This window comes from Caloenas nicobarica, chromosome 2 (assembly GCF_036013445.1).
Source record: "Caloenas nicobarica isolate bCalNic1 chromosome 2, bCalNic1.hap1, whole genome shotgun sequence".
Taxonomy (NCBI): domain Eukaryota; kingdom Metazoa; phylum Chordata; class Aves; order Columbiformes; family Columbidae; genus Caloenas; species Caloenas nicobarica.
Genome location: NC_088246.1, coordinates 121,257,982 through 121,285,533, shown reverse-complemented (window position 1 = coordinate 121,285,533; position 27,552 = coordinate 121,257,982). Strand labels below are relative to the sequence as shown.

General features: G+C 37.5%; 1 protein-coding gene across 1 annotated transcript in view; it reads left to right on the top strand.

Moving 5' to 3' along the window:
• PRKDC (protein kinase, DNA-activated, catalytic subunit) overlaps positions 1 to 27,552 on the top strand; it is an 84,290-nt gene that overhangs the window by 32,603 nt on the left and 24,135 nt on the right. Inside the window, 29 exon segments of the mRNA XM_065629450.1 lie at positions 260 to 364; positions 1,352 to 1,519; positions 1,805 to 1,932; positions 2,944 to 3,151; positions 4,162 to 4,340; positions 5,426 to 5,594; positions 6,134 to 6,199; positions 6,412 to 6,484; positions 6,706 to 6,854; positions 8,264 to 8,401; positions 8,622 to 8,741; positions 9,692 to 9,835; positions 10,041 to 10,192; positions 10,745 to 10,876; positions 11,306 to 11,417; positions 12,703 to 12,827; positions 12,921 to 13,070; positions 13,498 to 13,671; positions 14,563 to 14,661; positions 15,324 to 15,534; positions 16,083 to 16,272; positions 16,610 to 16,825; positions 18,134 to 18,246; positions 20,174 to 20,305; positions 21,471 to 21,650; positions 25,020 to 25,228; positions 25,689 to 25,827; positions 26,553 to 26,741; positions 27,259 to 27,483. Coding sequence (XP_065485522.1) covers positions 260 to 364; positions 1,352 to 1,519; positions 1,805 to 1,932; positions 2,944 to 3,151; positions 4,162 to 4,340; positions 5,426 to 5,594; positions 6,134 to 6,199; positions 6,412 to 6,484; positions 6,706 to 6,854; positions 8,264 to 8,401; positions 8,622 to 8,741; positions 9,692 to 9,835; positions 10,041 to 10,192; positions 10,745 to 10,876; positions 11,306 to 11,417; positions 12,703 to 12,827; positions 12,921 to 13,070; positions 13,498 to 13,671; positions 14,563 to 14,661; positions 15,324 to 15,534; positions 16,083 to 16,272; positions 16,610 to 16,825; positions 18,134 to 18,246; positions 20,174 to 20,305; positions 21,471 to 21,650; positions 25,020 to 25,228; positions 25,689 to 25,827; positions 26,553 to 26,741; positions 27,259 to 27,483 — 4,395 coding nt within the window.

The following is a 27,552-nucleotide window of genomic DNA, read 5'->3' as shown; positions in this document are numbered from 1 at the left end:
GGAGCTTAACATTTTTTTTTTAACTGGAAAATATTCAACATTATGAGTTAGTTTTGTACTGTGTAGGAGCTTTTACAATTGTTTTTGACAGTCCTTTTAAAACCAGAATCACTCTATATGTGGTTTCTGTTAATTTGGTGTATTTTTTTGAAAGAAACAATTCTATAGCTCATGGTTTTTTTGTGGGTTAACACAACGATCTCTTTGACTAGTTTTAAGAAAAAAAAAATCCTAATTTATTTTTCTTCTGTCATTCCAGATAGACTCTTCAGTTTCTTTCAATACCAATCATGAAGCATTTACAGCTGTTTTTAATACCTATACCAGTCTACTTATCGATCAGAATTTAGGCTTAAATCTCAAGGTAAATTCCTCACTTCAATGGCTTCCCAGCCCTCTTCAGATTAGGATGTTAATTGTTCATGAAATTCCCTGTTATTTGGCTTAAATTTTACCTTAGTTTGCACAGTAACATGGGCACCACTTCTAGTTTTTATTATCCCGTTAAACATCCTAAAAAATTGTAAATCATCCTTTTTGTTCTTCAGACAGAAAGCAATATCACAGTTGTCGTGCTTTGGTTTTAGGTGCTCTTTTTTTTTTCTTGCCCAGATGGAAGGCATGTAATTTTTAGGCAAAAAATTACTGTCAATTGCAAATTATTTAGAACTCTGAAGTGTTCATTTGAGAAACAACAGCTAATCGGGCTTATAGCAAGGAGTGGTATTTCCTACAGGCCAAATTACAAATATCTGCCATGATTTTAATGTCCATGTCTGCAAGTATGAGAGCAGTACTAATCAATCAGGTGCTATATGTGGCTTGGTCAGGAGAGGGAGGTAAAGTACTGCATACAGTGGAAGCTATAAAAGGTGCTGGGACCATAAGGTTTGGACTAGAAGATCAAAAAAATTGGACTAATGAAACAGCTTTGCAGAGCTGCTGATCTACCAGCCTGCCTTTAGCTGGGCAAAATTTTGTGCTTTCCTGTGCATTCAGAATAAATAATTTGGGACCTTGTTTTAGCTGCCAGGTGATTCATTAAATGATGCATTACATCAGTCACTTGTGTTAGAATGGATGCTTGCTTTAAAAGAACAGTGAGGTCTTATTCATAGCCATGCCAGCCAGTGCGATATTAATTAGCTTTTGACTCTCAGCAGTTACCAAAGATGTTTTCTAAACTAGCACCTGATGATGAGCAGCTACATAACGTATCTTTATCAGTACACTAAGCCATTGAATCAATAAGCACAGCCACTGCTCCTATTTTGTGGTCCCATCAGCTTGCTTTGTAGTTAGAGAAATTTTTTTTTTTCTGGTGTGAAACTGCACTTTCTTTTTTCTTCAGGGCCAAGCAGTGATAATTCTCCCATTCTTCACTAATTTGACGGGAGAAAAACTTAATGACCTTAAGAATGCTCTTGATCAACTTGTAGCTTTGAATTTTCCCATGAGGTCTGATGAGTTTGCCAAAGGAACCTTGAAGCACAATAATTATGTAGACTGCGCTAAGAAGGTCAGTATTTTTAACAAATGTGTAATTAGAAGTCTGAGTGAACTATGTCTGGAAACAATGTTTTACAGGATTTGGAATTAAAGAGAGAGACCCTCAGTTCACATGAGGAAATAATCCTTTCTGTTTCTGAGTTTTGTCTTTATCCAGAAGTTTAATGTACAAATACACATTAAATCAACATATCCTTCTGTACATCTGCTTCTGATCAGCATTGAAAAATAATTACATAATTAGATGGAATTTGTTTGATCCAGTGTGGCTGCTTATGTTACACTTCTTTTTCAGTTTTTAGATGCATTAGAATTGTCTCAGAGTCCAATGTTGTTGCAGTTGATGACAGAAATCCTCTGTAGGGACCACAGACATTGCATGGAGGACTTATTTCAAGCCAGCTTCAAAAGAATTTCCAGAAGGTGAGTTTAGTCTTTACTCTTGTTCTCATTTAATTTTTGCTGAAGCAGAAATGCTTTCTCTATTATGTTGTCCTTGTAATAGTGATGATATTCACCATAAAGTTTTACATAATAGCTTTAATTCAGATTTTACTTTTGCCTTCACGTTTCACACTTCAGAAACATTTTGGTACAAGTGGCACCAGCTTCCAGATGACACTTCCAACATGTGGGTAAATTTTGTAAAACCTTATGTAAATTAGCATGTTCAGGCAGAATTTGATTGAAGATAGCAATTGTTTGTGACACCTATACTTGCTATCCCTGTACAACCACATGATCAGTTAAATGGATAGCACTTAAACTGAAGGTGAATTCCTTTGTTCAACCCATTTGAAAAACCCATTTGAGGCACGTTCATTTAATTGAATGTTTCCAAAGTGGTGAATTGTAGACACAAACATGTTCTGTCCACAGAAGAAGTCTTTAGTCTCTTCCAAAATCCAAATTCATGACAGGCTATTAAGTATTGACTATTTTGGAGCGTGTGGTTTTCTGGACAAAGTCACCTTATGCCCAACTCCCATTTTTGAAATTCTAGCTTTTATAAAATTATTCAGAACAACAGTTCATCTAGTAGTGGAACCCTCGATAGCTCACAGAAGGACCTGGTAACAGTGAAATGTCCTTCTTTTTTTCCGTCTCGTTTGCCTCCATCCTTCAAGTGTACCAGATAAATATATTTTTTTAAGATTGTTCAGGGAAAAGGAACTGAGAAAGCTAATTATTGCTTTTGGATTAAACTAACAAAGATATACAAAAAAGTTTGCCACCTGTCGCAGAGTAAGAAGCTGAGATTTTTTTTTTTGGAGAGCTGCACAATAAGCGGCGATTCAACCTGTTCTTGTAGGATGATAACCCAGGAGAATATGAGTGCAAACAATAAAAATTTTAAATGTCAGTCACAAGAGTTTGAGACATAAATGGAGTCTAGTAAAAGAGTTTTTGTCTTGAGATTTCTGTCTTGTTTAGGGGCAGCACTGACAAACAGGTGATACTGTTGGACACTGTTCACAAAATGTTCCAAAGTGAAGACCTTCTTTCAAATAAAACTCGTCAAGCATTTGTGGATCGCTCCCTCCTCACCCTCTTGTGGCACTGCAGCTTGGATGCACTGAGAGAATTCTTTCGCAAGATTATAGTACAGGCTATGGATACACTTAATTCCAGGTTTACAAAGGTATGAATTACTTTTTTTACTTGTTGGTGTTGGTATGTACATTCTGCGTAACTCTGAGTGAAACACTAATTGAAGCCATTTGCTTCCAGTTTTCTGTATCTTGGAGCAGAAGTTTGTAGCAATTTCATAGTTTGATTATTAATGGTAAACTTTATTCCACAACGCACTGTTCCTTTGAAGTTAATGTATGTTTGCATATGTACTGTGTAAAAAAAGTTGAAGATGGAATTTATCTATATATATATATGAAGGCATCTGAAATGTTGTCAAGAGTAAAACCCCATTCTATCTTTGAAATATAAAAGCTGTATAAAATTGTAGCCTGTTGTAACGTTGTAGGAAAGATATATTGAGCCTCCATAATGAAAGCTCTTAAATTAGGTGCCTTCCTTCCAGAGAAAGAAATGTATCTTCAAATCCTTGTAAAGATCCTTCAGTGAGAGATTTTGAGCACAGATCTTCCTTTCTCTATTTACAGCCCATCCTCCAGTTTAGAGTATAGTTACATGCAATGATTTTGTTGTCAGTGGAGGTCTCTTCTCTTGCTGTAGTTCTTCACTTCCATGGTTTTGCTGATGCAGCTGTTTAAAGGCAGCAGGACAAACAAGGAGCTGAAATGATCCAAATTTAATAATAATAGTTATTAAAAACAAAATGAATGAGACCCAGTATGGTGACAGGTATGAATGTTTTATTAATACTTACAGGTATAATGAGTCTGAGCCATTACTTGGTATTCTGTTTATTGTACTCCAACATCACTATAATGATTTAGGCCAATTGTAGTTAAGACAGCTCTTCTGATAAAGAGCAGGTCAACATAGTTTTAATAACTATATTACACAGGAACTCAGAATCTGTCAGTCTTTTATTATCATCAGCTCTTTTCTGCATTTTAGAAGATAAGTGAGCTGAAAGCTCTTTAGTAGAAACTAGTGTAACTGCAGAGCAACTTAGGAAGGGCAAGATCCAGAAAATCTCTTTCTGAGGTTTTGCTTGTTTATTTCCAGTCCAATGAATGTATTTTTGATACACAAGTCACCAAGAAAATGGGGTATTACAAGCTGTTAGAAGTGATGTATGTGCGTCTTTCGAAAGAGGATGTTTACTCCAAGGACTCTAAAATAAACCAAGCTTACCGTGGCTCCATGAGTGTAGAAGGAAATGAGCTTACTAAGACACTGATAAAGTAAGACTATTATTTATTTTATTTCATTTTGATTTCTAATTGAGTTTTGGGCAGATAGGCTTTCTAAATATGCCATATAAAGCAGAAGGTTGATTTGTTCAAGGGTAAATGCAATATGTCATGTAGCTTTTGATTTTAAATGGAATACACAATATTGAATTTGCGCTGATGGAATGATCTCTACTGTAGACTACAATCCTGTGTCAGGATAACTTTTGCCTCCTTTTTTTGCCATTTTTTTCTATTTGTTAAGCTTGTGTTTTGTTTTTTCCTATTGATTCTTGGCCTTTGATTTGTGTTTTCACAATTTCAGTTTCAGTATACTTACACTTTTCTCTGGAGGATGGTTCTGTGTTGTAAGATAGGTACTTGTATGATTGATGAGAAGATGGGATGGATTTTAATTTACATTTCATAATATAGCAGCACGCCCAGTAGGTGTAATTTGGTTTAATCACCACTGCAGAAGGGAACAAAATCTTAATACTGATATAGATATGCTAATTAGTATTATTAATTATCTAGTTTGTTCAATATTCTGAAAAAACTATGAGATGCCTGAATTGCTGTTCATTTGTTTTGCTTTAATTTTATTTTAAAATACTATGTCCTATGAAGACTTTAAAGGATTTCTTGGCTGTGTTTTGCAGAAGACCTATAAATGGCTGGGGGTGAAAGACCTACAAAAATTGCATCTAAACGGTTTTTTCTCTAGCTGATCTATAGCACAGTTTGGCATGCCTGTCTGGTCATAATTTCTTTGCAAAGGACCATGAGAGAGATTTGTGCATTCATTGAAACATATCTCCCTCTTATCTGAAAATGGCCTATCATGGTATTCCTGACGTTAAGGACTGCTGTGTAGATACTTGGGGAAGTTGTCTTTGCATTGCGGAATGGTTCCAGTTTAGCACAGTATAGCTGTGGAAAACTTGAGCAAGTCTGAGGTGGTTTAATGCTGATACTGCTGTAATAACAAAGATCTCTTGCAATTATGTTGATTCGATGGTCTTTGACTGGGGACTTCCCTGTGCTTCTTAAAAAGAGACTTCTGATGGTGTTTTCTTGCCTGTTTCTGTTTTAAGGTCATGCTATGATGCATTTACAGAAAACATGGCAGGAGAGGGTCAGCTGTTGGAGAAGAGGAGACAGTATCACTGTGCAGCATACAATTGTGCTGTTGCTGTTATCAGTTGTGTCTTCACTGAAAGTAAATTTTATCAGGGCTTTCTTTTTACAGAAAAACCAGAAAAGGTAAGAAGCTGCAGTTGCTGTTAGAAGGCTTCCAGAGCATGAGACACAAAGTGATTTTACCTGATTGCGATAAATCAAAGAATCAAACCCGAATGATGTGCAATTATATGAACAAACTACCTGGTGAGGCAATAGGAGGAGTTGTAGCTGACTTTCTTGCATTCTTCACGGAATTTGAATTGCTGATGCAGGTTTTACCATCTGTTTGGCAATGGGTGAAGTAGTGATACATTTACCCTGTTTTCCTTCCATTCTCAATAATTTATCTAAAATACAAGGAAAAAACTCTATTGTTTAAGTTCTCTAGTGCTTGAAATATACTTGAATAAGAGATACTCTCTTTATAGTCTGTGCTTTGAATTCTTGAGTAATTGAATAGCAAAATTTTCTTAACAGTATTGATCTAGAAGAGGAAACATGCCACATTGTCTATATTGTTGATCTGGGGTTTTTTAAGAAGAAATAAAATACATTCAGACCAGTTGTTATCGTGTGGAGCATTATAATTTTGATATTTCCAAATATGCTTTGGTTCACAGAACTTGCTGATTTTTGAAAATTTGATAGACCTGAAGCGTCAGTATACATTTCCTGTAGAAATTGAGGTGAGTGGAATATACTTTTTAGCATACTTGTTCTGGTAGTGAACAGCTGTAGGAATAAGTAATTTAGCTGTTGTTTTGTAGTAATAATTATAATAATTTACTACATGGGATTTCCATTCATGTTAAGTGGTTTTGATCATTTTTTGGCAGTTCTGTAAATAAATAACTGTAAATTTAAAAAAAAAAATCTACCTTGATTTCTTGCTGTTTAGGTGCCTCTGGAAAGGAAGAAGCGATACATTGCTATTAGAAAGGAGGCCAGGGATGCAGGGAACAGCGATCAGGGTATGTAAGTCATTTATGATTGTGAAAAATGTGTCATCTTGCCTTTCATACAGTGTTCACTGATGTGTTGCTAATTGACTTCTACAGTAGCAGGAGTAAAAGCATTCTATGTGCTCCATCTAAAACAACCAGTTCCCACCCACCCTCAAGATATAGTGGCCAATAAAGGCTTGTTTCTTGTACTTACCTTGATTAATGGTCTATTCTTTTTTCCTATATAGATGAACCCAAATATCTAGCTTCTGCATCATACATGATGGATAACAGTTTGAGCGAGGAAATGAGTCAGTTTGATTTTTCTACTGGAGTCCAAGGTTTTTCTTATAGCTCCCAAGATGTTACAGCTAGCAGTGCTCGTTTCGGGAGAAAGGTAATTTATTGAATTAAGTGCTGTGAGGAAGAAAAATTTTATGCTTTCTAGCAATTGCATACATTTATTGGGGTTGAGAAAGAGAAATTTCTAGTCTCCTATATTCATTCTATTTAACTGAGAATGGATTCCTCCAGAAGATGAGGGAGGTGACTTGGGCTGTGTTCTGTCGGTCATTTTTTTTCTTCCGTCTCTCCACTGTCTACAGCTGGAGAAAAGCAATGCTAGAGCATTGGGTTTCTAAACCTGAGAAATGTGAGTGAAGTCGAGCTTGAGTTGTAGAAAGGTGCCTTGTGACTTTGTGTGCACTCAGGAGTACCTTGTGATGATTGCATTTTGCTGTTCGGCAACTGGTTTCCTCTCATTTCCCTCATCTTTTGGTTTTTGAAGGCAGGTGACCAAGCTGGTTGTATCAAATGCGTGGAATAACTGATCAAACACATTATTATTTTTGTATTCCTGTTGTGGCACCTTGTATTTAACTGGTGCTCTTGGAAGAATAGTATTTAATATGTTCCAGGACTTAAAGTTGCATTCTTTCTGCAATCATAGAATCATTTTGGTTGGAAGAGACCCTCAGGATCATCGAGTCCAACCATAACCTAACCTAACTAGCACTAAACCATGTCCCGAAGAACCTCATCTAAACACCTTTTAAACACCTCCAGGGATGGTGACTCCACCACTTCCCTGGGCAGCCTGTTCCAATGCCCGATAAAATCAGTCAATCAAAATTAATCAAGAGACATCAACAGTAATACTGATAGGATAGATATTTGCTATAAAACAGAAAGAAGGGCTGTAAAATCTGTCAAAATAACTGTTAACATTCGTAAAGACACACTGTTTTCGTGTTTTGGATTAAGGAGGTGTTTTAGCTGCAGCAAAGTTAACCAGAAATGTAATTTCTATCTGCTTTGTGTAGTAATGTTGTAATTTCTAACGGTAAACAATTTTCTTTTGCGATCTATTCTGTGTAGCAAAAGATATTGTTGTGGTTGTTAGTCAGTGTGAAACAGCACATCCATAAAAATATGACCTTCCCCCTGTGAAAAGTGTTAACACATTCTTTAATCTATGAAATGAAACAATTTGTGAGGTTAAGCTAAATCTTCCTGCTTTCAGCAGTTGCCACACCTATCCTGGCAGGTAATAAAGTCAGAGTAATATGAAGTTGACATCTGTTGGCACAGGAAGTAAAAGATGGGCACAGCTGGTACATCTCTTTGGGAGGTGTCTGTTTGAAAAACACATTTGATGTATTCCCTGTTGCACATACTGAGCATACAGTCAAATCTGTAAACACAGATAAGATCAGAATGACTCATGCATTATCATGATTTAAAAGAAAATATAGTGTTATTGTTAATCATAGTAGCACCTTTTTTTTTTTTTTTTTTTTTTTTCAGGAGCCCACAGAATACATGGTTTTAAATGATGAGATGGAATTGGAAATGGATGAACTCAACCAACATGAATGTATGGCTTCTCTGACCACTCTGATTAAACATATGCAGAGGAACCAGATCACACCCAAAGTAGAGGAGGCCAGTATTAACCAAAAAGTTGGCATTTTTTCACTAATTATACCAAGAAAAGGGAGTCAGGATTGAATGCCTTAATTTATTAATTTTCTTGCCTATATTATAATGAGACACATGTGGCTCAATCTGGGAGCTCTTTGGCTTGGTAAGGCTGTTTAATCCAAGTGATTTGATTTTTTTTTTTTTTTTTTTTCTTCCCCCCCTCATTTCTTTTAAATTTCAGGGGACATTTCCAGTAGATCTTCCTCTCTGGATGAAATTTCTGCATGGCAAATTAGGAAACCCATCAGTACCACTAAATATTCGCCTCTTCATTGCAAAACTTATTGTTAATACTGAGGATGTGAGTAATTTTTTGGATGTATTTTTTCTGTTAACATAACAGGTTGTATTATAATATCAACTATGTAACTCTTATGGGGTAAAATATTTCATCAGCTGAGACTTTCGGGGCATTCAAATTGATTAGCTCGCCATGATAAAAGGAAACGCATTCGTAGCCCAAAATTCCAGACAGTGGCAGTATTTGGAGTGTAACACAAATACTTTTTCTCCCAAACTCTATTTCTGTAAGTAGACAATGTCCACGATATTTGTCTTCTGTGAACTATAAGTGATTGATTCATTGATACTGGGCAAGAGCTATGACTGATTGTTTGCCACCTTTGCAGGAGCAAAAATAATGTTTTTTTGATGGCCACAGATGAATCTTATGGAAACCCTTAGAGCTAAATGATGTTCTGGTTGCAGAAAGATATTAAGACAGCATAAAGTATCTTTGCCTGAGAAGAAATCTTCTCTAACTCTCATTCTTGGGTAAAACATATTCATCCTATTTCATACAGTGATTTTAAGGTATGTTTCTGTCTGAAATATTCCAAACCCAAAATACAAAAAGGCTGAATTTCAGAATGAAGTCAAGAAGTTTTAATGCCCACTTAATGGTACTTTCTTACTAAAGCTGTCTGAAATGGAAGGGTAGGTGAGTGGCATACTCTTTCAAATCACTTAGGGACAGGTTTTCTGAGTAAGAGCCGTATTATGTGGGTCCTAGTGAAATAATTAACTTTAGATGAACACTTGATTAAAGGATTCTAAGCAGAAGTGAGGAATGTAGTTATGGATCCTTTCTATTTTAAAGTTACTTTAAAATTTTTGTGGTTGTTGCTTTAGAGGTTAAGCACAGTACTAAGAGGTCGATTTAACAATCTAACCTGTAGTGATTATTGAACAACAGATGACTGAGTAGTTGGATGACTGGTAACTGATTGCTGATTTTCCTGTTTTCCATAGGTTTTCCGACCTTATGCAAAGCAGTGGCTTGGTCCGTTGCTGCAGCTTGTTGTTTCTGGGAATAACGGAGGTGAAGGGATTCATTACATGGTAGTGGAAATAGTAGTTACTATCCTTTCCTGGACAAGCGTAGCCACTCCCAAAGTAAGGAAATGTGAAGTGCAGTTTTAATGTTATTGAGACTATTTGGTAATGAATGAGTTTGTTATTATGCACTTTTCTACGTGAGTCCACAGTTTCTTTTAGATATTAACTTCAAAAATAGTTTATTTACTTGCTTGCTTTCGTAAAACAATATATGTCTTCATGGCATAGCCACTGTGTTTCTTTTTGCTCCTCTTCATTGTAGGGGAATATTAAGGATGAGATTTTAGCAAACAGATTGCTTGAATTCTTAATGAAGAATGCCTTTCACCAAAAAAGAGCTGTGTTCAGACACAATCTGGAAATCATAAAGACAGTTATAGAGTGTTGGAAGAACTGTCTCTCCATACCTTATAGGTAAGCACTTAGACAATTGTTTCTTTTATCAGTATTTCGCAAATAGAAGTGCACTTTATCAAAGGAGGTGAAAAGGTAAATTCATCTGCAACAGTAAACTCTTTGTCCCTAGAGCTGACAGTAGAACTTCAGAACTGGACTCTCCAAAAGTTGTAACTTAATTTGCAAAACAACAAGGAGACAGGGAGAACATGTAGAGGATTACAACAGCAACAACAAAAGCAGGAGTAATCTCTGCAAAGACATTTATTTGAAATTATGAGTGTTATCACTGAATATTGGTGCACTCTTAGTAAGACTTCTGCGATCCGCTGTGCTCTAGAACTTGTTGCAGGGAATTGATGTGGGCTTACAATCTTATCTTTTTAGATTTTTTTTTTTTTTCCCAAAGACTTCTTAGTCGTCTTCATCGAAGCTAAATACTTCTGAATATATACTTTCTGCTGGTTTTGGTGGGATTGTGTGTGTGTGTATATACATAGCGAGTGATTTATGGTGTGTATATTTTTGGGCTTTCATGTATATCATCACTTTTATATTTTTATCCAACAGTTTAATATTTGAAAAGTTTTCTAGTGGAGATCCTGATACAAAGGACAATTCAGTGGGAATTCAGCTGCTGGGAATTGTTCTGGCTAACAGTTTACCTCCCTTTGACCCGAAGTGTGAAATAGACCGTGTCAGGTGAGAAATGCAGCTTTTTGGAGAATTTTGGTAAAAGCTTAAGACAGAGAGCATGTTTAACTCGTCAGCATGAACTATGGAGCTGGATTGCTCATCAGAATTGTTCGTCCCATCATCCCTTTTCTATTGTCTGTCAGATGTAATGCTTTTCTAGTGGCAAACTGCAGACCACATTTATTTTGGAAAATATCTAGAGAATGTAAGCTTTTTTACAGTGGGCCCCAGTGTTGCAGTTTCATGGGAATTAACAGAGTCGGGAATTGCCAAAGCAGGAATTGAGACACTGCAGGTGGAAATCCATGTTTTGCTGTATTCAGCTCTTCTAAAAGCAGTCGCTGTTCCCCTAGGCAGTTCATGTGAGTTTTTTTGTTTCAGTCTAAAATTGGATGCTGGAGTAGTGGCTTACAGCAGGTCTGTCTTTTGTGTTAGGTATTTTCAGGCTTTGGCCAGCAACATGGGCTTATTGAAGTATAAAGAAGTTTATGCAGCTGCAGCAGAAGTGTTGGGACTTGCTCTTCATTACATTGCTGAGAGAGAAAATGTAAGTGAACTGTATTGTGTGTTTGACCATTCCTGTATTAATTCTGTGTATGCCTTTTTATGACTACTCAATTCAGCCCCAAAAATGAATGTATTTAAAATGCAACAGTCATTGTCCAACAGATTCAGTAAAAGTTTTAAACTATTAACTCAAGAGGAAAAGAATTTGAGCAAAGACTAAATGTGGAGTTTTTGCTCTGTTGATTTGGAGCTGACAGTGAATGGTCTCTTTCTGGGGCTTTGTTCAGCTTTTGCTAACAAGCAACACTGACATGGTACATTTAAAGTTTGGTTTTCATGGGTTGGTTGGTTAACTTCTGAAATTTGTTGCGAGAAACGGTTCTAGAGGTAAGTAGCATCAGTGGGTTCAAAGAGAAATTAGACAAATTCACGCACAAAAAAAAAAACCCACACCAAAAAAACCAAAAAAACCCCAAACAAACAAACAAACAAAACAAACAAACAAAAAACCACCCAAAAAAACAACCCACCAAAAAATATGAACAGGTTCTGAAAACACTAGACAACAAGGTGCATTCTAAGATCCCTGATCTAATGACGGGTGCATGTTGGGTTGTGTGTGTGAAAAGGAAGACAAAATGCAGCCAGGCTCATTTGCTCCCCCTAAATTTCATTCTGCAGCTGCTATTTGAGACAAAAATACCTAGATATGGGCTAGGTGGATCATTAGTCTTACCCTGTAAGTTATTCTTACTTCTCTTCCTGCTACTTTTCCTTCTTTCTCTGCCCTAATTGAATTCTGGTTATTGTTGCACAGTTTGTAAAGCATATTTCTTAACTGAGTTCCTACAGGCTTCTCTTTGCCTTTCACAGTGTTTTGAGTAAATGAGCAAGAGCAAAGATGGTGCAAACATTTTACCCTATACAAAGCTTATTTCTTTGACATTAAGTGAAGGCTGTTGATTATTTTTCACCTTTTCACTAAAAATACTAGGTTTTTTACAGTCATTAATTGGAAATCTGCCATACTGAATGAGAAGCTACTTATTTACGTAAGCATACTAAGCAACTTGTATTTCTAAATTAAGGTGTTTCTTCCAAATCAATCAAAGCTAGCTCACAAATATATTGTTTAAGCAGGCAAATGTATGTTTCAGCCAGGCATAACTGTACAGCAGCCACAAAGCACCATAAATGTCAAGATGAGGCAAGTGAATCTTACCTGGCGAAATGCACTAGAATCAAACAGTACAGCAGCAGAACTACGTGGCATTAATATGGTTATGAGTTTCATGGCTGTGCTTGTCTTATTGTCTCATTTTCAGGTACTTGAAGATCCAGTTTATGATTGTGTCATAAGACAATTAAAACATCATCAGAACGCCCAACAGGATAAGTTTATTCAATGCTTGAATAAAGTTGTTAAGAATTTTCCACCTCTTGCTGACAGGTATATCATGATTTACATGGTACGTTCATTTTAGATGTAGAGGAATAATAGAAAATAACTTGCTTTTCTTTATGGCCTTCTGCTTATGTTAAGGTTTATGAACGCAGTATTCTTTTTGATACCCAAACTTCATGGTGTGATGAAAACCTACTGTCTGGAAGTAATAATGTGTCGGGCAGAAGAAATACCTGATCTTCACTTGCAGTTAAAGACTAAAGACTTTACCCAGATCATGAACCACAGGTGAGTGGTCGTGTGATCACTAATGTGGATGCATAATCTAAACTTCTTGATAACATTTTCTGTGCTGACCACAACATTTTTACATTCAGAAGCATTTATAATTCACATTGACTTTTTGATCACTGCTCTCCTAATTTGAGCTCATGGATTTTGGGAGTTAAGATGGTTAGATGGCTGTGAAAAACAAAGAAAAAAATCTGAGTAGCATTAAGGTGAAACACCACTGGGATGTGGGTTTCTGTTGTATGTATTAGTTTAGTTATATTCTCACTCTTAGGTTGAACTCAAAATTGTTTACCTAGAGCCCTTTATGCAAACACAGATATTATTGCTAAAACCTAAACTGATCTTTTGATTCTCTGTGTAGCAGTGAAAAGAAAAGCAATGTAACAGTTTTTCTTTTTTTTTCTTTCCCCTCTCTTTTTAGGGATGATGAAAGGCAAAGGGTTTGTTTGGATATAGTGTACAAGATGCTGTCTAAACTAAAACCACTAGAACTTAAAGAACTTCTTCCTGCAGTGTCAGGGTTCGTTTCTCACCCTTCTGTAATATGTCGACAGCGCATGTATGATATTCTGATGTGGATTTATGATAATTACAGGTGTGTATTCCCTGCAGATGTTTTCTTTCAGTGGTTCGTCACAGGCAGAGTGAAAGTGCTTGTGACACTGTCTTTGAGAACATGTCCCTCAGTGTGGGACTTTGCCAGTTCTCAGAAGAATCGAGCCTGTGGTTTCCCCAAGTAGCTCTGGCCTTTGGTGGCAATTTTATCACTTCCACTATGGGACAAAGACTTAGACCTGAATTTTAGCCCAGAACCAGGATGTTTCATCACCAGAGCATGATGGCATAAGAGGTCTTAGCTCTGATGCTCCCACTTTTTTTCTTGTTGCTGGAATTTGTAACTAGTAAAAATTGTACACTAGAGAAATTTGCTTGTAGGTAGATGTATTAAGGCACTTTGGCTTGATCTGGATCTCTTCAATCTGGTAGGATACAGATATTCTTTGTGTTTGACCCCTTAGGGTAGGGAACACACATGTAATCAGTTTGACAAGCAGGTTGCTGTTGAATCATCTAACTTAGTTGGGTTCTATTATATGCCTTTTCCCAAGATAACCGAGCTATTTGAGTGGATAATTATTGTGAAGAAAAAGTACAGGCAATTTTTATTCCATCATCACTTGGGACAAGTTAATTCTCTGCCTTTTTCTCAGTTTTAACCTTGCAAACTCAGAATTACTTCTATTTGGCCTTTATAATAAATACCTAACGTGCATTATTTAGCTTTCTGATTTTTACTTTCCGAAGTAATGGTGAGACAAGACACTTTTGGCAGTGAAGATCTCATATTATGAAAATAAATGCAGTGATGTCAAGTTGAGATTTTTATGGGAAAGGCATGTTCCTCCTTTTCTCCCACTATCTTCATCCTCTTATTTTACGATGGATTGTTTGAGAGAAGTCATTGAGATTTTTCTCCTGACATCAGTGATCCAGAAAGCCAAGCAGATGGTGATTCTCAGGAAATACTCAGACTGGCAAAAGAAATCCTGCTTCAAGGACTGATTGATGAGAATGCCGAACTGCAGTGAGTAAACAGTGTTATGATGACTGACTGAAGTAATAAATCCCTAAATTGCTCTGTCTCAGAAGAGTTGATCCTTAGAGGTTTAAGTATTTTAGTATCAAAGAGTAACAGTGAGATAACATTGCCCATTAACTTATTGGAAGAAAAGGAAACAAAATTTTGTCCCATACTGTTACACCAAATTTAAGTGAACCACAGAGCTTTTGGACAAACTTCTGAGCCATGGAGAAGTTGTTACAGTATCTTAGACCTAATTCTGCGTTAATGTTCTGGACATTTTTAACAACAAGGCAGGCTTCACTATACACAGACACACGAAAATAGATTAGATGTTGGATTTTTTAAATATTTTTGGTGAAGCAGAAGATAGGAGTTCTCTGTGCTTATCCACCCCTAGCACTTTTTAAGAGGAAAACAACCTAATAGAAATAAGTTTTTCAGAGTAAACTTTTAATATCAGGTAAATGGCAGAGAGCATGGTAGATGAAAGAGGAAATTTTTATCATTCAGTTGAAGATCCATGACATTAAAGGGTTAGTTGAAGGTGTTATAATCTTATTGTGGTTTTTTGTTTTGGTTTGGTTTTTTAATTGACTTTTTTGATAGTGTTATGTTTTCTGCTTGCAGATAACCAAGAATAAATTTATTCTTTGCCTTTACAGATTAATTGTTAGGAATTTTTGGAGTGATGAGACAAGGTTACCTGCAAATATTCCTGATCGCATGCTGGCATTGTTAAATTCTTTATATTCCACCAAGATTGAAACACAGTACTTAAGTCTAATCACAAATTTTCTGCTTGAAATGACTAGCAAGAGCCCGGATTATTCCAGAAAAATATTTGAGCATCCACTGTCTGAATGCAAGTTTCAGGTGACTTGTCATGTGTTACCTTGTGTGCAGCCATGTGACAAATTCCATTCCTTAGTGTAGTTACCACTTGGACAAGAATGGCATAGTGAAGGAGATCTTTGGAAGTGAGTTTTGTACTCCATAGTGAATAGCCACAACATTCATGCGTTATGCACGGTATCAGAAGTTTGATTTTGTGGGGAGCTATAATTTTGCTTTCTTTTCAAAAAAGAAAATTTTAATTAAAGTAATTATATGTACCAAGTAGAATTGATGTGTAATGAAATACTTAAAAAAGAGGGTAATGTTGAGAAGTACCATAAGGTGGAGAAAAATTGTGAAGAAACAGGAATGTTAGTACAAGAGCTGTAAATCAATCCTCAGCTGACCAGTCCAAATTAGTGAGCTTATTTACTGAACTTTTATGTGTTCATTTTTATTATATTCAAGTTCTCCCCCTGTATGTGGGATATTTTAAATTCTGTACTTTAATTTCTGCTATCGTGTCTTAAGGAATACGAAACACCTCCATTCTTACTGTTCTTTTAAAAATCTTTTTGTGTTTCCAGGACTTTGTAATTGATTCCAGCTGGCGTTATCGAAGTACCATACTCACACCTATGTTTGTGGAGACTCAGGCTTCTCAGAGCATCCACAGGAATTTATCACAAGAAAGGTCCCTTTCTGCTTCTGGGTCAGTCGGTGGTCGAGTGAGGGCAACCCAACGGCAATATGAATTTACACCTACACAGCATGTCAGTAAGTCCAGACTGGTGTCTTCTGAAACTTTCTTGTTAGCTATAGGAATTATTTCAATCTCTTCATTCCTGTTTCTTATGGATTTTTAATGTGAAACTGTAAATGCATTTAATATTTTGCTTTCAAGGGCTTTTTTTCATTATGGGAACAAAGCATCCAGTCACATTTTTATTAGTCGCATATATGTTTTATGTTCTGCCTAATGTAAAATAAGTTTGTTTCTTACCAAACAGCTGGGAATTGTATTTTCGAGGGAGGAAAATGACCTGCTTTGTAGATGTTTTCACCTAGTTTATATTCAGATGTGTTACAGCTTTTTTACTTTTTTTTTTAACAGGTGGTAGAAGTTCTTTTAATTGGATGACTGGAAGCAGCATTGACACCTTGGCAGAGTATACAGTTCCTTCATCCTCTGAATCCTTATCTTCATCCATGCTGTTAGTTAAGAAACGGAGTGAAAAATTTAAACAAGCAACCTTTAAACCAGTGGGGCCAGATTTTGGGAAAAAAAGGCTGGGTTTGCCTGGAGATGAGGTGGACAGCAGAACTAAAGGTTTGTAGGCCTTATGATGCAATTTCTTTAGAAATATGACATTATTATAGACCATCTTTGTTAGTTATTTGACTGGCAGTCCATTGTCTTTGAGACATTCTAATTGAGGTTCAGCTTGAAGAGACTTTGTTTCCAGGAATGTGTGGTGATACATAGAATGTGGCAAAAAGCTAGATTTTTGCTAGGAATTGCAAAACTATATGTTGCTGGATGGAATAACTGACTGGATAAGAAACCAGCTGGTGTGATCTTTGCATTCCTACCTCTCCCTAAGGCAATTGTAACATGAATGCCAGACAGTTCTGTTCCTTCTGTTTTAAATTTAACTGCTTATCTCTTAGAATATTTTTAAAGAGATCTCTTCTTTATTCTGAACTATTTCAGCTGTGCTGACATGATCTGCAACAGATTGCACTCTGGCATTGGAACTACCTGCTGTTTTCTGAGAATGCTCCTTCATCCACCCAGTCGATAACTGAAAAATATCAGTACTGTTCTGGAATGGCTTAGGTTCCTTCTCCCCGTTTCCTCCCCATTTCACTGTTGCCTACCTTGTCATTAAAATTTTGACTGGAAGGATGACAGTAGGAGTTCAGGCACAGAGCTGTAAAAAATTGACCTCCTCAATACCTGAGAGGTGTTTCAGGGCACTTTTTGAATGGACCATGCTGAACTATAGAAAGAGAAAGTTCACTCCACCTTCCAGTCAGTCCTTGGTCTTCTATCAGTCATAGTGGTGTGTTTTTGCTTGCTCACTCTTCTTTCCTAGGAAATGGACTGAAGTGAACAGTCTGTAAAGTGGCCTTTCTCCATGGTTGTCCTGAGCAGGGGTTGATCCAGTGACAGTTCTGTAATAGTAACTTGAAAAATACAGCACTATATTATTTTTTTATTATTATCCAATCTTTGAATATATTTAGCACTTCGGCTATGCAGGGAGCTATATACTTTATGGAATATTGTGCAGATGCCATACTTGCCTTCGAGAGCTTAAAATAAATCTGTCATTAGGGGCAAATTTGTTCATGAATTTTAGTGCTTTTCCCAGTATAATGGTTTGACCCTCATACCTCATCCATATGCTTAAAGTTTTTATATAATAGCTTATGAACTCTTCTCCTAACAACAATTTAATTCGTTTTAATTTGCTATCTTGTTGAAAGGCCTTGCATTGAGCTGTTGGATATGCAACTTAGGAGACTAGCTAGTAAGCTAGTAAACAAAGATGATGTTTGTCATTATATGATGCTTAAATCGGAAGTTTGCTTGAGAAAGGAAGAGCATTGAACATGATCATATGTTCCCTAGGTATAGATGAACGAGCAGAAATTCTAAGGCTGCGGAGGCGTTTCTTGAAGGACCAAGAGAAACTCAGCCTGATTTATGCTAGGAAAGGTGTGGCTGAACAGAAAAGAGAACAGGTTTGTCAATCCAAATAAATTTAAAACCTGAAGTCCCAATGCCATTTGCAGCATTGTACTTCATCTCTAGAAGTAACTTTGTGAATAAAGGGCAGGTATAAGATACTGGTTGCTACTTTAAGAGCTTTAGGAGGTTTTATTTGGAGATCATGCTAAATCTCAAGAGTGAGAAAAGAGCTGGATGATGACCCTTCCAGTCTACCACTTAGTGTATATGAAATGAGTTTATGTGGTGGAATCCCTAACAGCTATGGGAGGTTCTTTACGGTTGTCATCCTGGAAACTAGGAACCTTGAAGCTACAGTACTCTGCAGAAATAGTTGGAGAACATTATCCAGTGTCTGAAGGCAAACTCAAAAATGTGATACAGCTGATGGACTAACCAGAACTGTTGCGTACTTTTAACCTGAAGGAATGTCAGTAATAATCATTTGCCTGTTTATCTAGGCCATGGTGGGTTTCCTGGTCACGTTATGTACTTACAATAAGTTTAAGTATTTTTAAGCTCTGTAACAGTTTTTCAGAGGTTCATGTTATTAAAAATAACATAAATTATCGTCCAAAAATGATAGCATTTAGACCAAGAGCAAAGGAACCCAGGACTGAGAGCTACCAGTCTGAGACACTCTTACAATTCTTCACAGCTGCAGACAACTGTGTAAACAGAACTTATGTCTGGAAGAACCACACAAACACCTATTTTAGCCAATTTATATTTACTTGCAGGCTAAAGCTACCATTTCCTCCCACCCTCCAAGAGAGAACCTGCAAATGTGTTCTGTATGACAGTTCAAAATACAACCAGCAAAAAACCCTGTGATATTCCACAATAAAAGACCGGAGGAAGCTATGAATGCTGTCAGTACCCCTCCGACCTTTCAAGAGATCTGTTGCACATAAACACGCATGAACTCAGTGGGTTGCGTTAATAGCATACCTGATCAGGCAAAACAGGAAAAAGTAGGTCCTGAGCAAGTAAGGGTTTGGAAATAGCTTTAGCAAAGTCATGATTTCTCCCAGCATATTTCTCTTCAAAGTTTTTTTAAAACTATCCCTTTGAAGTTGCGTAGAAAAAAAATTGGCTCAAACAGCAAAATTACAAAGGGTTTACAGAAGATAAAAAAATCCTCAAGCTTTCTTCTTTCCCTGTGTCATTCTACCAATGTATGTATCCACCCATTGTCTGCTGGTTTAACTGGTAATGGCAGTAGTTAAAAATAAAATCCCAGCCTCTAAACTTGCTGCTGATTTCCTTATAGTGTATCAGTGCTATGAAAAGGAAGAAATGCAGAGGAAAACAGAGATTTTTGTCTATATCTGGTAGTAGCTCTTGTTTGATTTAATTGTATTCCTTTAAGCCTCAGCAAAAGGCAAAGCAGCTATTTAACAACTGCAGTTTACAACAGTTTTGTTGTGGTTTGATTTACATTTTATTAGGAATCAGTTCTACCAGGTTCATCCTTCTTCCTTCCCTCTCCATCCCAGTGTGTGAAATAAAACACACTAGCTTTAGCAATGTTATTGTACTTTGCACCTGGGCCAGGCTGAAAACCATCATATATAATGGACAACTGTGGCTCAGCTGGCAGGCAGTGACTTATTAAACCATAGCACCTCACTAGCTGTCAATCATAATCATTGTCTTTAAAAGTGACTTAAATACTATCTGTATGGAAGCAGGAACTAGAGGACATTAATATTAAAAGTTAATGGCTGAAGTAAGTCTGAACAAGACTTTGGAGTTTTAATTTACTAAGATACTTTTTAGTTTAACTGTATTACAGCTTTATAGAAAATGTATTTGTTTAATAAGCACAGCAAAAGTTTATAAAGCACTTCAGAAATGCTCTAGTTTATTTTGTCTTATCTGGATACAGCTATTTCTAAGTAATATGATTATTTTTTTAACATGATCAATGCGTTTCAGGAGATGAAATCTGAGCTGAAGATGAAGTATGATGCCCAGGTTACTTTGTACAGACGTTACCGAGTAGGAGACCTTCCTGACATCCAGATTGAATACCGCAGCCTCATTGCCCCTCTGCAGGGCCTTGCCCAGGTCTGTCTGCTTTTCACAGGTCATTTGTGAGATCTTCAGTTCTTACAGGGCAGCTGCTTTCAAAATTAATTTGTTTTGTAGTCAGCCACTGCCACATGCATTTAAAGAGTCTTTTAAAGAGTTTCGAGGGAGCGTTTCTCCTAGCCCTGGGCTGGTGCAGTGATGAGAGAAGATGCTGTGTAGCTTGCCTCACTTCAACAGTTGAGTTGAACACTAAGGACCTGGGACATCAGCTGTTGTCTATTGCTTCTGGGTTCCTCTGCTTGAGAAACAGATGGTGGTGGTCTTTACAGACATTACTGCAAAGGATGTCTCACTGTACAGCAATAAAACAGCCATTTTCCTTCTTTTATACGGCTATAGTGAAGTTGTAAAAATACAAATGAAGTTACTGTGTCTAAGACTGGATTTGGACTACTCAATAAAGCTGATCCAATATTCCTTTTCCTACCTGAGAATGGCAGAAACCGTAGGCTAAACCTATCCCATTTTACAGAGTTTGGGAAGTCACAGTGCTCCTGATTACCTTTGTATTTAATTTCTTTTGATGATCCCTTGTCTCTGTGTAAAGGGAGGAAGTGGCACAATCATGGGTTGTCTGAATAGCATTAGATTGAGTTAGACCAAACTGCAGTCCCATGATAGACCGGGAGGCGTAGGATTGCGTTACACATACGGACGTGTCTCTGGGTTGAAAAAATGACTTTAAATCTCAGATGGAACTGTCTGTCTATACAGTCTGTCTCACTTTGTTGACTCCCTCAGTGGTAAGTCCAGGTTTCCTCACACACTGATGTCTTCTGTTTTTTCCTGAAACCCTCTTCCGTGGCAGTGGTGTCTGTAAGATGATATTGGGTGTCTGGTTCTTGTAGCAGGAATCATGAATATGTGAAAATTGTAAATTCCATCCTCTCCACCAACTCTCTGGCCTGCAACCTACATTGTCTTGGAGTTTCTTTATGTAGAAGAATTAAGATGGGATTTGAATGTGTAGTACAGTAACTCCCGGCATAGGTGTGGTACATGCCAGACTAATTACTCCACTCCCTAAGAGTTTCCACAAAGGGATTAGGTACAGGGTGGGTCATATCTCTTAATTTTATTTATTAGTTTATTGTGTCACGGCAAAATTCAGTGGCCTTATTGCTTTTGTTGTAATTTACAGAAAGATCCAACATTTGCCAAGCAGCTTTTCAGCAGTTTGTTTGGTGGAATTTTTCATGAGGTAAAAAAATATAAATCTCCTTCTGAGAAAACATCCATTGTCCAGAAGCTGCTGAATGATTTCAATAATTTCCTGAGTATGAGCCAGTCTTACTTCCCACCGTTCATCGCATGCATCCAGGTAAATCCTGCTATATGGCATGAAAGTAGCTGAATATAATGTCTTTGAATGTGTGATAAACCCAGTGGTAGTGAAGGTCAAATACTCTTACTGAAATTTAGACAGAGATGGAAGGAGAATTGTTAACCAAATGGGTGTTTCGAGTGACTCTGTGAACAAGGTAATTCAAGCCTCTCCACTGATTTTTCAAGGTTTCTACAGTTTTTGATTTGTAGAGTTTAATGCATCAATAACAAGAAGAGAGTTGATTTTAAACGAAAGCCACAAGAACTATTGAAAGGGTTACGTGGGTGTCTTGTGCTTATCTTACTGGTTCTGGGAAGTGCTTACTGAGGAACACTTTGATGTCTCAAGGATATCAGTAGCTGTCAGACTGTTTGTTGTTAGCAACTCTTATTTATTTTTTTCAAATTAGTCCCCTGAAGTAGTTGTCTGGGGACTTTTAGTAATGAGGGCAGGACTCCCTTCCCCAGAAGGGTGAGTGGCTGCACCACAGCCATTTCACTGGAAAGGAAACACAAGCCTTCCTGCTACAAGAATATACTGACCTGGAATGGATCATGAACTTCATCCTTTACCCTGATTTTCAGGGAGATTAAAAAAACTTGTCCAAGCACCTATTATATACTTGTTGTCACTGTATTTAATGTTTCTTGTCAACTGTGGTGATCTTAATGTTGCATCTGATTTGTAGCTCTCAAAATAATGGTTTTTTCAGTGGCAGGTAATGGTTTTTTCTTTATGGAAATTTAAATACTCTGTGATGGTAGATATCATTCGTAATAGAGGAGAAATGTCTAGTTTGGACTAGCTTTTTAAACAGTGACAAACTTTGCTGCTTAGTACTTCTATTTACACATCTGAAAAAATGTAATTTCTTGTTTACTTTTTTTCTGTGCAGCTGCATAAAAGGTCAAATGCTATGGGGATTTTTCTGGGCTGTCTTTATATTTTTTGAGCCAGAATCTCACAATAGCTGTCTGTTAATATTCCCTCTTGACATTGCATTTGTTGGTTCTCTGTCTTAGCATAACTGAACACAAATAATAATATTATTTGTTAGACCCTATTAAAGTAGCCTACCACAAGTGTTATTTTCTTTCTGAATAGATGTAAAACGAAGGCTCAGAAGCCAGGTAAGTTCAAATTAGTCGAAAATAATGGACTTTGTAGGAGCAATAAGAGCATCTCGTTGCCATGCCCATTCACTAACAAGAGACCAGCAGCAGGAAGGCAAGCTGCAGCCTGGGTATTTGAGCGTCCTGCACAGCAGTGAGAGGAAGTCTTCTCCCCAAGAGGGAGCAGAGCTCACACTGACCAGGAGAGAGAGCTGGGAGAGGGAGAACACACAGTTCTGAGGCTGTCATCTGGCTCATGAAAGCTGTCCTAATGGCTTGGCCATTTGGAAATACAGCTTCTGTTTCCCATATGCTAGCAGTATGATAACTATTGGCTTGTTTCAGAAGGGCTTCCTACTTCACTGCCATTTCCTTCAGGTTGTTGGACTTTATAGTCTTCTACAGGTTCAAGTCCCATCAGGAGAGTAACTTGATGATAAAAAGAGCTGGTTTTGTCCACAGGTTTGATCTTAGCATTGACTATGAGGCTCTGGGGTTGGCTTTCAAGACAGATCAAAAACCAGCTGAAATACTGAGAAAGAAGTTAGCCCCATGACAAAAGTTTACATAGACTCCATAGAGATACCTGGCCTCTGAAGAACATATAATCACCTTATAAATATTTTAGCTGTCAGGCCAGCTTGGATGCCATTTGTCCTAATCTTTGAACATGTGGTGCAAGTAAAGACAGAAATCATTGCAATCCAGAGCAAGGAACATTCCCTCTGCTTTCAGAAGATAAGTGATCAAATCATCACCCGAGTGCACTAAATAGAAAGATATCTCCTTTGATGTGGGGCGATGTCAGTAAATTGTGAGTTTGGGAGGGTATTCATTCTCTGGATGTAGTGTTATATTTACACGGTTTAAAAAAAAAAAAACTCTAGGCATCCCTGAGAAAAGGCTTTTATGGTCTTGCCTTAGCAAAGCTGTTCTTAAGTTTCTAGATTGTGCAGTTGGCACTGCGTCCCTGACAGAACTCCTAAAAGTTGTCAGCCAAGGAGTGCGTGCCCCTACATAGGAGTGTCTGGGGCACGTGTACAGCTTTGATAGAAGCTGCTAGTTGGAATTGCCTGAATAGCAGGCAATCCTCATTGGGATCCACCTGGTCTGTAACTCGGGAAGCTACAGGAAGCTGTTCTTTTTGTCTTTTTTTATTGAGTACAAATTTATTGGTGTGAGAGTCTCAACTATACAAATTGTGTAATGAGTTTGCTTATGCCAAATGTCTATTCTGTAGTTTTTGTGGTGGTTGTCGTTTATCATAGAAGTGTAGTTTGGCTGTTCTCACAGTGTCCTGTTACAAATTCCCAATAGCGTTTTTTGTTTTGTTGTTTTGATTTTTTTTTTTTTTTACTTAGTATTCTTGAACGTACAGTGTTGCAAGAATCAAACTTTAATTTTTATGCTAAGACTCAGAGCTGTTTCTTGTAATGAAAGTTATATTACCCCTTTTCTGTGTTGTAGGGGGTTTTTTTATTCCTGTTTGGTTAAGGTATTATTGCAACTTTAGGTTCTTAGTTGACAAAGAGACCCTGGCTTTAATAAACTTGTCTGCCACTTTCTTGATATGTTTGCCTGTGGCTGGGATATAATTTCAGTATTTTTAAAACACTTCAGGTAAATGAGAATGTTTATCCCTGAAAAAGAGATTATTCTGTAGTCAGACTGATGTTAAATATGATAAAGACTTGCTAGAAATCTTGTCATGTCTTTAAGTCAGGCAGGACTAGATGACTACAGCACTGCCTGAGTCTAACTGGAAGCTGTGGTGCGTTCAAACTGGGTTAAGTGTGTGGGTAGGAGGTCTCAGCTCAGAGGAGACATTGTGGTTAGTTGTGCCTTTAGCTCGTGGCAGAAATGCACCACTCGGTAGGTGAAGGGAAAGGCGGCTGTTGTGTAGCAGGCACCACACTGCCAACAACCAGGAGGAAAGACTGAGGCTGTGAATGTGTCCATCTCATCCATCTTCTACCTCTCCCTGACTTCCCCTGGGTTTCTGTTGAGAGTTCTCATGTACCCTGGAGACAGACGAATGAGAAGCATTACTCTCTACTGGTCTCTATCCGAAGAGCAACTGCACAGAAGGAGAATATTCCAGTTTTCCCAGAGCTGGGAACTTCTGGAGATTTAACAGCTTATTGCCTAAGCTTGCATTGTAAGAAAAGGGATGCCAAATAGGTGATTTCTAGAAGGTAACTTTCAATATAATTTTAGACCAAGTAGACACCTGCTTTGTTTTATTTTATAGGAAATGAGTTACCAGCACAGAGAGCTACTGGAACTGGATTCAGCTAACGTGAGCACCAGCTGCCTGGCAAGTTTACAGCAGCCGGTGGGCATCCTTCTCCTGGAGCGTGCCCTGATGGCTCTGTCCCCTGCCCGGGAGCCCCCGTCCAAGCGGATGCGCGGGAGGACAGAGCTTCCCCCAGATGTCATCAGGTGGATCGAACTTGCTAAGTAAGTTCTTGGTTGAGACAATTTTCTCTCGTTCAGGTTTGCCTTGTGAAGAGCTCTGCCTTTATGGCTTATGGGATTTCTTTTTTAGCCTTTCCCTCTTTTAGCATTAGATATGCTTTTAATTTCTTGACGGTTAATTACTGTATTTCAGTTAGAGCAGTTAGACTTAACAGCTGCACACCTTGATGATGCTGTCAGTCTGCTGAAAAACATCATGTTCATAGCTTTTCAACTGCAGGACTTTCCGCTGCTCAGGTATTACCATACGAGATGAAGTTTATCTAGTTAAATATTTTTACGAAGACTATCGTATCATACAATAAAGAAATATCATATTTTTTGTACTATTACAAGCCAGTAGTATTACTGCTTATTAAATTATTTTTTTTAAATACCTTATGCTTGGATTGATATACCTCTGTTCAACCAATGAAAATATTTCCCTTTTCAATTTCACTAGGCTCTACCGATCTCTTGGGGATTATGATGTCCTTCGTGGCATTTTCAGTGGTAAGATTGGGACTAAGGAAATTACACAGAAAGCGTTGTTGGCAGAAGCAAGGAGTGATTATGCTGAAGCAGCTAAATATTATGATGAGGTAAAATGACAACAAGAGTTTTTCATAGATCTCATGAGTTGAAACTAAAAAGCCAAAATTAAACATTTTGAGAAGCAGCGTATTGTTGAAAATGTCCTTGTGTTTTGTTTGGTCGATCGTTCAGTCTGTAAAGACATGGGAACATGTGACCAGTCATAACAGAGCAGTAAGTGTGATATCTCCTTCTCTGGAGACATTCAAAACCCGCCTGGACGCCTTCCTGTGTAACCTCACCTAGGTGTTCCTGCTCTGGCAGGGGGATTGGACTAGATGATCTTTCAAGGTCCCTTCCAATCCCTAACATTCTGTGATTCTGTGATTTTTTTCTTACTGTTTGCTACAAAGCTTCACGTGTGCGATCACCTGGGCAGACAAGTAAAACACCATGGGTGTGCTACCACCCCAAGAGAGCAAACTGCATGTGTTCATGGAACAGAAAATCTGAGTTAGAGTGGGTAAAAATGAAGAAAGATCTTTTTAACCTTCTTTTAAAGTCTTTGCTCTTTAAAAATGCAGGTTTACTAAAGATGGCTACCTGAAATGAATTTATATATAAATACCGACAATCTGGAATTTTCTGCATTTAATGTTGCTGTCGCATTCTGGTAAATGGATAGATATTTTTATGAGACAGTGAATCATTGTTAAGCTCCTGGTGACTTGAAATTGAAACTAGTATCAGATTCCAGCTGAGAACCTTCCTCCCCCTCAAATTCATTCCCCAGGCACTCTCTAAAGAAGACTGGCAAGACGGAGAGCCAGCAGAAGTGGAGAAGGACTTCTGGGAACTTGCATCTCTGGAATGCTACGACCACCTCACAGAGTGGAAGTCTCTGGAACATTGTGCTACCATTAATATTGATAGTGGAAAACCTCCAGACCTAAGCAAAACATGGAGTGATCCGTTTTTTCAGGTTTTTAGAGATCGATCCCTTGCTACTGTACCGTTTTTTCCTCTGCAGGGATATCCTACAGTAACGTGATTGTGGGTTTGCATTGTTTGCAAATTATGTTATTTGGGTTACTTTTATTATGGAAATCAGCAGAGAGTCTGAGATATAATTGAAGCAATAATTTCTGCTGGTTTTGAGGTGTTTAATTTTTACCTGGAGTCTATGGCTGATCATACAGGACCAGCTTCATCATCATCTTCTTGCAATGTTCTTGTTGCTTTTATCGCTTTTATTGGTTTCATGTTTTAAATGTTACCAAACCACTGGTTTAGAAACTGGTAGAATTTGCTAACAACTTCTTCAGCCTGTCAGAAAAGGCTGCTGTGATTTGTCAGCAAATTGAAATTTGTCTAAAGGGAAATTATTTAAGAAAACTGTTCAAACTATTTTTATATTTATTTGATCTGCCACTGATAATAAAAAATTGATCATCTAGTATTCCATTCCTAGAAATAAAGACTATATTTTCACCTTGTAGGAGACATATCTGCCCTATATAATACGCAGTAAATTGAAGTTACTGCTCAGCGGGGAAAATGACCAGACTTTGTTAACTTTTATTGATGAGGCAATGAAGACAGAACAGAAGAAAGCCATTATAGAAATGCATTACAGCCAAGAGCTTAGTCTCCTTTACATCCTGCAAGATGATTTTGACAGAGCCAAGTATTACATTAGCAATGGCATGCAGATCTTCATGCAGGTAACAGTCTCTGCTATCTCTGCTCCGATTTTTCTATATAAACTCATGGAACAATGAAACTGTTGTTGC